The 13,448-nt window shown below is 52.8% G+C and overlaps 1 protein-coding gene across 7 annotated transcripts in view; it reads left to right on the top strand.

Moving 5' to 3' along the window:
- CLIP2 (CAP-Gly domain containing linker protein 2) overlaps positions 1-12,285 on the top strand; it is a 76,632-nt gene extending 64,347 nt beyond the window's left edge. For 5 of the 7 annotated variants that reach the window (XM_033426321.2, XM_049699851.1, XM_033426324.2 and 2 more), the window contains 6 exons: positions 1,180-1,263; positions 2,226-2,382; positions 3,923-4,082; positions 5,771-5,962; positions 6,250-6,312; positions 10,226-12,285. In XM_033426321.2, coding sequence (XP_033282212.1) covers positions 1,180-1,263; positions 2,226-2,382; positions 3,923-4,082; positions 5,771-5,962; positions 6,250-6,312; positions 10,226-10,237 — 668 coding nt within the window. In that variant the 3' untranslated portion in view covers positions 10,238-12,285. The other 2 variants (XM_033426323.2, XM_049699852.1) reach the window with 2 other exon arrangements.
- Positions 12,286-13,448: the final 1,163 nt, after the last annotated feature.

The raw sequence follows: 13,448 nt of genomic DNA, 5'->3' as shown, positions 1-13,448 counted from the left end.
TCTGTCTCTTCATGTGCCATTTCTACAGTGTTTTGAAGCTTTGTTTATATTTCAGTTACTGGCAGGGCTAGTCTTCCTGTTCTGCTTTTCCAAAATTCTCTCAGCCATTCTTTTTTTTTTTTTTTAATCGAGACAAAATTAACGTAAAATAAAATTAACCATTTTAAAGCAAACAATTCAGGGGCGTTAATACATTCACAATGTTGTGCAACCACCTCCTCTATCTAGTTCCCAAACATTTTCATCACTCCAAAAGGAAGCCGCATGTACATTATCAGTCACTGTCTATTTTCTCCTCACTGCAGCTGCTGACAACTGCTAATCTGCTTTCTGTCTCTGTGGATTTGCCCATTCTTGATGTTTCATATAGATAGAACCACACAATATGTGGCCTTTTATGTCTGGTTTATTTCACTAGGCATAATATATTCAAGATTCATCTGTGCTATAGCACATGTCAGTGTTTCATTCCTGTTTATAGCTGAGTCATATTGGCATCGTACGCATCACCACATTTTGCTTATCCATTCACCTGTCGATGGGCATTTGGGTTGCTTCCACCTTTTGGCTATTGTGAATAGTGCTGCATGCGCAGGTACTTGTTGAGTACCTGTTTTCAGCTCTTTGGGGTATATACTTAGGAGCAGAATTGTTAAGTCATATAGTAATTGTGTGTTTAACTCTTTGAAGAAGTTTTTTGCCAGACTCTTGGCTAGCCTTGCTTATTTTTTCCAAGCGATTTTAGAATCAGTTTATCTAGTTCCACAGAAATTACAATCTGGCTGGTGTTTTTATTGGTATCATGTCAAATTTATACATTAACTTACAGAAAGTTAATACCTTTCTAGCACTTTCCGTGAATCTTTTTCATGACTGTTCTGAGGCTGTCCAGTATTGAACGCACATGGCCAAGTGACCTGGGCACCATTACTATCCCCATTCTTCACCTGAGGAAGCTGAGACTCTTGAGGGTTAAGTTGCCCAAGACCACACAGTATTGGTGCCTCTTCTTCAGGGTGGGTTACCCGGAGGGACCACTGGAATGAGGAAGAACTTGGACTCTTGAGGCCAAATGTGGCCCCATTTTAGGGTTTTGATGGAAGGGCCAGCCCCTCACCCACTGGACCGCAGTGTTGGCCCTGGAGTATTGATAACCCCTCATCTCTCCCTTCACTCCAGGCCTGCAGGACAAGCTGAACAAGAGGGACAAAGAGGTGACAGCCTTAACATCCCAGACCGAGACGCTCAGGGCCCAAGTAAGTGGTAAGTCTCCCTCCTTCAAGGCAGATGCGGGGAGCTTTCTTTGGGCCGTGTGCCAGTCCAGCAGGGGGTGGGTGGTACTGCGTCAGGGTGCCCTCCCCCACTCTGCCTTGAGGAGAAGGCAGCCTGGCCCAGTTCACATGCACTGGGCTTCCACCTGGACAGCAGTGAATGGGGAGCAGTAGCTCACACTCGGTCCATAATATAATTGGGGGCCCCAGCCAGCTTCTCTCCTCAGAGCCAGGTCTGTGTTCTCTGTGTTCTGAAATTGCATCACTAGTTCTCACTTTCTGGGCTTGAAGACCCTTGGGTTTCAGTCTCTCTACCTTTTGATACAGTATTTGTGCACCAGCCCCTAGAAGAAATACCAGGATTTCAGAATCAGGGAGAAGGTCTTTGGCCACAGCAGAAAGCAAGGCACAGGGAGAATGAGGCCAGAGGGGAGACTAGGGAGAGACGGGGGGGTCTGGAATTTGTGACTGGGTGACAAACTGGCCCTGCTTCTTGTCCGCCAGAATGCCATTGGTGGTGTCCATGAGACGGCCCCCATCCTGGGAAATGGTTCCCACCCCCACTCCTATCCAGTTCCCATCACGTTCACGTGGCATAATTGGTCCCGACAAAGGTCAGTTGACCTCAGATTCCTCCGGGGCCAAGGTGAAGTTTTAGCTTTTCCTTGTCCAGGCAACAGTGTAAATACCCGGGCCCTGTCTCGGGAAGGGTGGACTGCTTTCCTGACACCAGAGGGCCTGGCTACTGTGTGGGAGCTTTGGTCTGCTTTTCGTAGTAGCTCTTCTCGGCCCCTCGCTGCCTGGCCCTACAGGACGAGAGAGGCCCACTCAGTGAAGTGTGTCCCTGTGACCCCTGGGAAACCTGCTCCCTGCCCGGGCCTTGGCCCCCAGGTGGGATAGATTCCCACGGTGATCCCAGCGCTCTCCCTCCTTACCCTGCCGGCTGGCCCTTAGCACTGGAGAGCAAGTGCAGGTCGGGAGAGAAGAAGGTGGACGCCCTCCAGAAGGACAAGCGGCGCTTGGAGGTGGAGCTGGAGGCCATGTCCCGGAAGACCCATGATGCCTCGGGCCAGCTGGTTCTCATCAGCCAGGAGCTGCTCAGGAAGGAGCGGTGAGTCAGCCGTGGGCTGTGTGTTCAGACCTGCCTGACCCTCACTCCACCCAGTTAATATTAGCCAGTCTTCTCCCGAGGCGGGGCAGGGATAGACCCGGTGGACAGATGGCTGGCATCACCGATGATCACCATACTGTGCACTGCTAAGCTCCGATGAAGCCTCAGAATCCTTCTTAACACAGTTCTCCAAGCAGAGCTTATAGGAAAGCTTAGTGGTTCCCAAGCATCCTGGGCCCAGGGACTCCTTGAAACTCTTAAAAATTATTGAGGATTCCCACCACCTCTTCCTTGAAGCTCTTCTTGGTTGATGTAGGCCACTGTGAGCTCCTCCATGCTTCTGTGGTACTTAGGATGGGAGTGGGAGATCAGCAGATTAAACAAGTAGAGATTTATTTTCCTCACATAACAAGAAATCTGGAGGTAGCTGTAGCTGGCATTTGGTTCAGTGGCTCAAGATATCAGTGCCAACACCTTTGTTCTCTTGGGTTCTGCTAGACTCTCCCTCGTGGTTGCAAGGTGGCTGCTGAAGCTCCAGCCATCAGGAGCCATCATTCCTAGCAGGAAGAAGGAGGAAAGGGAAAGGGTCAGTGCCAGCAGACTTCCACTTTGTTCTCAACTACCCATGGCCACCTAGAGAGGGAGTTTTCCCCTCCTCTATAGTAGATGCAAGCAAGGGAAAGAGCTTAGAAGGTGTGTGTCCTTTTCTCCCGTGCTGTGCCCATGGAAGACATTGCTACTTGATCACTGCACTCTTTTTCTGCAAAGCCCAGAATCATTCTGACCACAGTACTCCAGGTAGCTACTGCCAGTTGATTAAGAGTTGACATAGGAAATAAAACTTATTTGACATCAGGCATTTAAAATGTCTTGCCACATGAGCTAGCTCTCTTGGATAAATGTTTTTTTAATTTAACTTTATTATTATTTTTTAATTTGAGATAACATTGATTTATAACATTATATAAGTTTCATATGTACATTATATTTCTACTTCTCTATTATTTAGTTTTTAATTAAACAAATACTATATTCTCTTTTTAAAATTTATTCTATGGAAGTATAGTTGATTTACAATGTTGTGTTAGTTTCTGCTGTACAGCAAAGTGATTCAGTTATACATGCATATACATTCTTTTTCATATTCTTTTCCATTATGGTTTATCACAGGATATTGAATATAGTTCCCTGTGCTCTGCAGTAGGACCTTGTTGTTTATCTATTCTCTATATAATAGTTTGCATCTGCTAATCCCAAACTTCCAAATATTCTCTTTTTTAAAAAAAACTTCAAAATCATCCTAAGAAAGGCTAAGTCCTCTTGACCGTACCATCCCCGAATCCTGGCCCCTCTCGGGTTGTGGTTGGATGGTTTCGGGCCTTGTATTTCGTCTCTGGCCCCTCCTGGCACAGATGCTGTCTTAGTAGCCAGCGTCCCCCTTCAGGGTGGCCAGTCTCCAGGCACTTGGCAAATTGTGGAGCACGGGAGGGGAGGGGCCCATCTGAGTGCAGGTGTTCTGTGCGCCCCCCGCCCCCTCCAGGAGCCTGAACGAACTGCGTGTGTTGCTTCTGGAGGCCAATCGCCACTCCCCAGGGCCTGAGAGGGACCTGAGCCGCGAGGTCCACAAGGCCGAGTGGCGGATCAAGGAGCAGAAACTCAAGGATGACATCCGGGGCCTGCGGGAACAGCTGACCGGGCTGGTACGTGGGGAAGGGGGCGGCCTCGGGATGGCAGACACCAGGGAGGGGCTGGGGCTATCTGCTGTCAGCCATGGAGACTGGTGACCTCCTGGAGCCACCCCAGGGATAGCCAAGTCACAGGGAGCGTTCAAAATCCCCTAGAACCACAGGCAGGGTCAGCGAGGTACCTAGTGAGGGGCCGTGGGCGGCCCCTTTTGTAGATATTGTGGTCGGCTGTGTGTCCGTCTGGGTGATGCAGTGCAGAGGAAGACTTCCTAAGAATCTCACCAGTCCAGAGGTGGGATGGGCTACCGGCAGCTGGTGAGCTCACCATCCAGAGAAGTAATCAACCAGAAACCAGCTCCTTGTTCAGGGTCCAACAGTGGCGATTCACGCATCCACCTCAGGAAGGAGAGGGGAACAGGGGCCTGACTGGGCAGAGTCTCCAGAGGTGGGGGTACGGTAGGCGAGTGATGCTGGTAGCACAGGACGGAACCATCCCACTCCATCCCCCTGTGGTCAACCTTCAGGACGAGCCTGTGGCCGGTTCCTGGGCCTGGTCAACTCCAGAGCGTTGACAAGATAGGGTCTGGGAGGACAGGATTGCTGTCAGGGGAAGCTGCTCCAAAGCCCCTCGCTGCCCTCCCACCCAGCCACACAGGCTCAGCCACGCTGGAGGAGATGGAAGGAGAAGAGGGTCCTGCAGCCATGGAAGCAGCCCTGGGCCTACAGGGTTAAGCAAGAAGGGTATCACTCTGGCTGCACCCAACTGTGTGTGTGGGGACCACCAGGCCCAGCCGCCCTGTGGCCTTTCAGTCCTGGCAGGTCTGGCCAGCAGGGGGTTGGTTACACGTGGTCCTCGTGGTGCTGTGAGCCTGGGCGTAACTCAGAAGCCAAGGCCCCGAGGCTGGTGTGGATTTGGGAGCTCTGATTCCAAGGCTTTCCCAGAGCCGCGTGGAGGGGGCAGAGCCGCGCTGACTGTCTCCGTGGGCCACAAGCTGGTCAAATTTACACGTGACTGGCTGCCCCTTACCCTAGGAGAGCCTCTCCCATGTCCCCCTGCACTGTCCTCAGTGCCACGGAGCTGCCCCCTTGGGAGAACTACGCACGGGCTTCGTGGTTAGAAAACCTCCGGAACGAGGAAGGTTTGGGTGGAGGGGGAGGTTTGGGTAGAGGGTCAGAGCAGAGCAGAAGGACCCTGGAAGCACCGGCCCAGGGAGGGCAGTGCAGGGAAGCTTCGTGTGGGAGTGAGGAGGCTGGTCTGCCCACAAGGCAGGTGCATCTCCAGGTACCACGGTGGGCGGGGTCAGCTGCAGAGCACTTGGAAGGGAGGGGAAGGCATGTCCTGTTGGGGCAGGGGAGGGTTCTGAGGAGAGGTTCGGGAATGAGGCTGTAGGTCTAGAGGTGAAGAGGAGGGACCCACATAAACAGTGTGGAGGGAGGCGGGGGTGTGCAAGAAGGAAAGAGGGGGAGGAGGGGTCCTGGGTTTTGGGACCTGAAGAATGTGGAGCATCTGACAGAGCCTGGGAATTCAGGGCGGGGGCCAAGGAAGATGCTTCAGAGAGAACCCTTAGGTGAGGGAGGCCTGGTGATTCTCAGGCCTGACCCAGAGATGAGGCGGGACACATGAGGTTCCGGCCTAAAGGAGAGACCACCCTCCTGCAACACATACACGCATGCACACACTCTTCCTCTCCTACTGCTTCCAGGACAAAGAGAAGTCCCTGTCGGATCAGAGGCGCTACTCCCTCATTGAGCCGTCCTCGTGCTCGTCACCGGAGCTCCTGCGGCTGCAGCACCAGCTGATGAGCACAGAGGATGCCCTGCGGGACGCGCTGGACCAGGCTCAGCAGGTGGAGAGGCTCATGGAGGCGATGAGGGGCTGCCCCGAAAAGTCCCAGGTGAGCTGGGTCTCAGCCAGGTCCTGAGGGGAGAGACTCCGCCCTGCGCCCTGGGAGTCCCAGCACAAGGGGTACATGGCTTTATCCCGAGGAGCTCAGACTAAGGGCGGAGATGCCCTGAGAGCCTGTGTTTCCTGGGGTGTGTCCTGGGACCCCTATTCTGATGGGTTCTGCTCAGAGTTTGGATCCTGAGATGGTCCTGTTGGGAAAACCTCGCCATCTAGTGGACAAGCCAGGAAATGCTGCCTGGTGAACCTTGCTCAGCATCTTGCCCTCGACTCTTACAGGCCACCGGCAATTCCGGTTCTGCAAATGGCATCCATCAGCAAGACAAGGCCCACAAACAAGAGGTAAGGGGCACCCTGGCCCCGGGGAGATACTCTGCCACTCCCACGGCCCTCCCGTGCAGGCCGACCTCTCTGGAGAAAAACTTTGAAAAGCCACCAAAAATACACAGATACATCGTGCAAGAGGCTTTACAATAGGGTCGCTCACAGAATGTAGTCAAACTTGATTCAGTTACCATCCTGCTCTTTTAACCTTGTTTCTCTTTCAAAAAAAAAAAAAGAAAACCTTTTATTATAAAGTAATACATGCCTACTGGGCAACTTTTGGGGAAAAAAATTAAAAATATATAAAGAAGAAAATACTGGGAGTTCCCTGGCAGTCCAGTGGTTAGGACTCCGTGCTTTCACTGCCATGGGCCTGGGTTTAATCCCTGCTTGGGGAACTGAGATCCCACAAGACACGCAGCGAAGCCAAAAAAAAATTACTTACCCGTAGCCCTTCTACCCAGAGATGACCAAGGTTAACATTTTAAAGTGATGTCCTTCCTGAACTTTGCTAAGCATGTACACGTGTGTATGTGTATGGGTGTACAGTCAATCCTCACTATTCCGTATTTGCAGACTTACCTACTTGGTAACATTTATTTGTAACCCTAAAATCAATACTCATAGCACTTTCCTGGTCATTCGTGGACACCCGTGCAGAGTGGAGAAAAAATTTAATCACCGGACATGCACGTTCCCAGCTGAGCTCATACAAAACACCGTGCTGCCTTCTTGTTTAGCTCATTCTGCAAACAAGTGTCCTTTTCACGGTCTATTTAGTGACATGTTTTTCACATTTTCATGCTTTTTTTCTTGGTGATTTCTGCCGTTTAAAATGGTCCCCAAGTGTCTTGCTGAAGAGCTGTCTAGTGTTCCTAAGTGCAAGAAGGCTGCAATGTGCCTTCCAGAAAGTACTTTAGAGAAGCTTCATTCAGGCATGAGCTACGGCGCTGCTGTCCTTGAGTTCATTATCAATGAGTCAACAATATATATTCAGTGAGGTGTCTTTAAACAGAAGCACACATGAAACATGGTTACATATTGATCAATCAACGAAAATGTCAGACCAGAGGTCTGCAGGAACTTTGTATTTCCACCGGGAGCAATGGTTCAGTATTTGCTGATTCCGCATCTGTGTGATTCTGTAGAACAGAACTCCTGCAAATAATTGTTATATGTATATGTATGTGTCTGCAGATGTGTGTGCACTTTAACTTTTAAAAAAAATTTATTGAAGTATGGTTGACACTTAGACATTAACTTTTTATTTGGAAATAATTTCAAGCAGACAAAAAAGTGGCAAGAATAAAATTAGCACCTAGAGCATCAGCTCTCCTTTCCCCCAACATAACATGTTGTTAATCTTTTGCCCCATTTGCTTTCTCTTTTGTTCTCTATGTGTAGATGTGTGTGTTATATGCATGGAGTATTCTTCTGAACCATTTGAGTATAATTGCATGTGTCATGGTCCTTAATACTTCAGTCCGTATTCCTGAGAAAAAGGGCATGATTTTACATAAACACAGTACAATTCACAATCTCAGCGACTTCCCTGGTGGCGCAGTGGTTAAGACTCCACGCTCCCAATGCAGGGGGCCTGGGTTTGATCTCTGGCCAGGGAACTAGATCCCACATGCATGCCACAACTAAGAGTTTGCATGCCACAACTAAGGAGCTGGTGAACCACAACTAAGGAGCCTGCCTGCCACAATGAAGGAGTCCATGTGCCACAACTAAGGAGCCCACCTGCCGCAACTAAAAGGAGCCCACGTGCCACAACTAAGGAGCTGAGAGCTACAACTAGGGAGCCCACCTGCCACAACTAAGACCCTGCGCAACCAAATAAATATTTTTTTAAAATTAAAAAAAAAAATCTCAGCAAATGTAATGCTGATACGAGATTTATATCCAATCACTCTCCATACCCGATTTCTTCACTTGACCCGGGAGTGCCTTCAAAGCTCTTTCCCCCTCAGTACAGGATCCAGTCTAAGGTTGAGTCAGCTCATTGCATTTACTTGTTATGTCTCTTTAGTCTGCTTGAATCTAGAACATTTCCTCAGCTTCACTTTGATTTTTATGACATTGATATTTATTTATTTATTTATTTATTTATTGGCTGCGTTGGGTCATCGTTGCTGCGCGCAAGCCTTCTCTAGTTGCAGTGAGCGGGGGCTACTCTTTGTTGCGGTGCACGGGCTTCTCACTGCGGTGGCTTCTCTTGTTGCGGAGCATGGGCTCTAGGCGCACAGGCTCAGTAGTTGTGGCTCGCGGGCTCTAGAGTGCAGCGCCAGTAGTTGTGGCACATGGGCGTAGTTGCTCCACGGCATGTGGGATCTTCCCAGACCAGGGCTCAAACCCGTGTCCCCTGCATTGGCAGGCGGAATCTTAACCACTGTGCCACCAGGGAAGTCCCGACATTGACGTTTTTTGAAATACAGTCCTCCCTCCTTTTTTAATAGAAGATTCCTCCTTTGGGGTTTGTCCCATGGCTCCTGCTGCTCGGAGCCAGGTTCTACAACTGAGGCTGGAATACACAGTCAGTGCCACGTTCTCCTCCGGGCATCACGACTGCGGTGTGTGATGTCCATCTGCCCTTCATTCCTGAGTGAATCTTGATCACCTGGTCAAGGTGTTGTCTGACTCCTCCGCTGTATAGTTGCTGGTTATTTCCTAACGAGCATTCGGTGGAGACCCTGGAAGACGTTGTGAATCCTCTGTTCCTCACCCAGATGTCCCCTGGATTCGTCATCCATTCATGAATCTTGCCTGAGCCGGTCTTTACTGTGATGGTTGCAAAGTAACGTATAAATTACTATACTGTATTGTATTATTATTATTTTTTTGGACACGCTGCACAGCTTGTGGGATCTTAGTTCCTCCACCAGGGATCAAACCTGGGCCCCCTGCAGAGGAAGCGTGGAGTCCTAACAACTGTACCGCCAGGGAATTCCCTAAATTATTTTAATGGAGTAGGTAGTGTGCTCTGTATTCAATTTCACCTCTTGCTTTTTTTACTGAATATTTTCTCTCTTCCTTAAGCAGTCTTTGTAAAGTCTATGTTTTATAAAATTGTGGGTGGAAAATTTGTTTCCTAAAACTTCATGGACCTGACTCCCTTGCTGGGAATGTCTTTGCTGTGTTGTGTTTTAAGAGGGTGCCTGGTGGCCTCCACCCCACAGTTAGCCACTGGCATTCACCCACAGTGTTAGAGAGCCCACCTGGGGCCCAGGTGCTAGCCCGATTAGGCTCTGTCCCTGGCTCGCTGTGTGACCTTTGGGCCAGTGAGGCTGGAGCACAGGAAGGAAGGCTCAGTCCTTCCAGCTTGGCCAGTGGGACCACGGCCGCAGGCGCTCACGTAGAGACAGGAGAACCTTGGCCACAGCATCTGCCGAGGGCCTGGCCCTGTGAGTGAGAAGCAGAGAGAGAGATGGGCGCGGGGAGGAGGGGACCCTGCGCAGGACCTGAGAGCAGGGTGGAGGCACGGAGCTGTAGTGGGACGTGGTGGGGTTGTGTCTGCAGAGCAGCTGCCTGTACCAGGCACCCTGGGAGTTGATGTCCAGACCTTGTGCGGCTTTGTCCTGCAAGGCACACGGGGGTCATCCTGGTTTACAGACGCGAAAACTGAGGCTTGGGGTCTCAGCACCAGTTTTCCTTTCCTCGGATCCAGCCTCCGTGCAGGCCCTCAGAGCTGTCTGTAAAACCCACCTGCTCTCGCCTCTTCCCCTCAATTCTCATAAACTGCTCCCACCCGGCCTCCTGTCTCACCAAACACACAGCGAAGAGACTGCTCCTGCCTCAGGGCCTTTGCACATGCTATTCCCTTTACCTGGCCCAGGTGGGTCTCCTCCCCCAGCCCCACCCCACCCCCTCTGCCGCTTGTCCCTATGCCCACTGAGACACTTGCTGACCAAGCCCATTCTCTCTCCAGGACAAGCACTGACCCTGAGGGACACTGTGGAGCTGCCCGGTCCACACCAGAGCCCCTCCAGCCTGCCCCAGCGGCGCCACCTCCAGGCAGGGGCCAGGACTGTCGCTTTGGAGAAGAGAACAGTGTAACAATAACGTACCCACCGCCGCGGACAATCCCCTACCCCGACCCCCCTGCCGGACCAGGAGGCTTCCTCAAGCGCAACCTTCCACAGAAGGCGGTACAGCCCCGGCCTGGCCCCCGGGACCTTGAGCCTGGACGCCCTGGACACCCTGGACACCCCGGCGGTTTCTGGAGTTGGTTTGGGGAGGCCGAGGTGATCTGGCCAGGCCCCCTGCCCAGAAGGAGCTGCCCTGAGGACCATCGTGGCCCTCTGGGCACATCCCTGCCCTCCCTTTCTTCCCCTTCTCCTGGGTCCCTCTCAGACCCCAGAGCCATTGTTCCGGGAAGGGGCCAGAGGAGGGCTCCAGCTTCTCCTTCCTTAGGAGCCAGTGGGGGACCCCCTTTTCTGCAGCTGCTTCCAGGCCAAGGCAGTCCCCAGGGCTTCTTGTCCCCGCATACTGAGCCTCTTTCATGCAGTGGTACAAGCTCCCTTCAGCCCGTCTGCCCAGTGAGGCCCCAGGTTCAAAGTGCTTGGGAGGCAAGGCCCTTCGTTCCCACCCTGACCCCAACGCACACACGGCTCCGAGCTGCTGGCCGGAGGGTAGTCACCAAGGCCGGGAGCCACGGTATTAGGAAAGTCTGGAAGCCCCTCTCCTTCCTGCACCCCCTACCCCCAGTGACCTGGCTTGGAGCTGGGGCAGGGCGGTCCCAGGGGGGCCCAGGACTAGGGCTCTGGGTATGTTTTGATTGGTCAGTAATATGCTGTCCCCTGGGTTGACTTGATGTTCCGAAACCGGGCCTGCCACCTGCAGACTCACCCATGCAGACCCCGACATACACACCCACTGACCCTTGGCACACACACACTCAGAGGGGTCATGCGTGCACACGTGCCATGTAGGTGGGACTTTTGCAGTCAGCCACACTCAGACCATGTGGACGCTCACCCTCGGGTTCCAGGCCCCAGCCCCAGGCCTGGCAGGGCCGTGACCACACACACTGCAAATGCTCCTGCGACCTCACCGTGCACACACACAGCCAGGTGCACGTGGGTGAGCCTTCAGGGGGGCGTGGCCACACATGCACAGGAACACACGACCCAACAGCCCCCTTTCGGTGGTACAAGGCATCTGCCTTGGGCTTTCTAAGCCCTGTCTTCTGTAGCCAAGAAAAGAGCCCAAGGATGATTGGGACAAGAAAAATCTCCCTGCCTCCCCCGCTTCCCCTCAAGCCCTGCCAAGTTACTCCAGCCTCATGCGTGGTGGGAAAAGACAGCGTCTGCCCAAAGCCCCCACTCTTAGAGCTGGAGGGCCCATGGGTGACTGCCTTGTACCCTGCAGCGTCTCTGTGGAGGGCCTGCCCCTCCTCCCGCAGCTCAGGGAGAGTGCTCACAGGGGCCTCTCCCACTAGGGGCTAGAGGGGGGCATCTGATGGCCCATCACGGTGTTCCTGAATTGCACCAGGACAGGTATGCAGTTGGTGCCCTGGGAGCAGCCCAGGTAGCCTCTGAGTGCTCCTGGGTACAGGTGGGTGGTGTTCATGTCCCTGCCCCAAAGCAGCCCATCCTGGGGATGGCCAGTTAGTCCCATCGGCCCCCTCCCCTCTCCCCGTTGGCTTTCGGTAGCTCTTGCATGCGGTTTTATTAACAACGGTCTAGGAGCAATGCTGTAGTGACTTAACCCAGAGTCAAATTCTACTCTTTCCAGCAGTCAGGCAGCCGCCCTGCCCACTGGAGATTAGTCTACTAACAGCCAAAAGCCCACACCGGGAGGGGCTGAGCCCCCGGGGCGGGCTGGCGGGTGGCGAGTGCTTTCCCTGTGAGCATCTGCGCCTGCCCAGTGTGCGCTCAGCCACGCCCCCTCCCCAGGTCCTCCCGCACCCTTCCCTTCCCCAAAGTGGAATTGTTGAAGTGGCGAGTCCGTGCTCGAGACAATAAAGCTTGTGACTGAGGTCCAGGACCCCTGCAGTTTCTGCTTCTCTCTGTGGGTTCCCTGGGCTCCCCCATCCTCTCTCAGCTCACTGGCACCCTGGTGCGAGGAGTGTGTCTTGATCCTGTTCCTGGTGGACTGCCAGCTAATTCTTAACTCAGGTGTGAATGGCTGATGAGAGCCTCAGAGGGCCTGGTGTGGCTGCCATGTCCAAGGAGAGGGAGCTCAGCAAGAACAGGCAGAGAACCAGAGATGGGGGGCAGCAGCGGAGGCCAGGCAAGGTTGCCAGAGAGGTCTGGGGGGTTGGATTTGAATCTGTTGGAGGTATAAGTGGGCCCACAAGGAGCAATCGAAAATACAAAATAGTATGTACAAAATAGTGATGGATCAGCTAACACAAGTTTGATGCGTTTGGGGAGAACACTTAAGACTTCAGTGAGCTAATCCTGTCTCCTGCAGCGAGATGTCTATGGATCAGATGGTCAAAGTTTTGCAAGCCTTATGGTCATTTTGCAGGCTGTGCAGTTGAGGGTCCTCCCCCCCGCCCCCATGGAGACCGAACAAGGCTCTCGAGGTTAACAGCTGAACGTACCCAGATTTGTGCTCCTTCTCAGGCACTGTATCAGCAGAGTCCCGGAGGAAGCAGTGGGGCCACGCGAGGGGGAATGAGAGTTTAAGGAGGGGCTGTGTGCACAGGTGTGGACAGGGCAAAGGAAACCTATGAGGGTCTCTACTACCCCCCACCCCCCGCCGCTCTTGCCAGCCCCTCCCATTGGCTGAACACAAGCAGAAGCCAAGGCAGGGGAGCCTATTGGAGGCCGTAGAGGTCAGCTCCTGGGGCACAGCCAGGATGGGGGGGGCGTGCACAGTGGGTCTGGAGGTGGGGACGGATGGAGAGCAGTCAACACAGTGTCCATCCGGGGCAGATCTCGGATAGATTGAAACAGCAGCCAATTCTTAGGTTTCTGCCGCCTCCGATATAAATGGTCTCTATCTTTCCAGAACTCATCAGCCCAGTATTCTGAAATTCAGAGAGCTTCTGCGAAGATCCTTTCCTCTGAGACTTACCAAGCACCGCTGTGACTTATTGGGGTTTTTTTTCCATTTCACCCAAGGCACCGTGTTAGCCCAGTCACCCACCTGGCGATGATGCTGAGTGGGTCACCCTCCCCGAGGTAAAGCGTTTCCGGGAC

This window comes from Orcinus orca, chromosome 16, assembly GCF_937001465.1.
Source record: "Orcinus orca chromosome 16, mOrcOrc1.1, whole genome shotgun sequence".
NCBI classification, from domain to species: domain Eukaryota; kingdom Metazoa; phylum Chordata; class Mammalia; order Artiodactyla; family Delphinidae; genus Orcinus; species Orcinus orca.
This window is presented reverse-complemented; position numbering and strand designations above follow the sequence as displayed.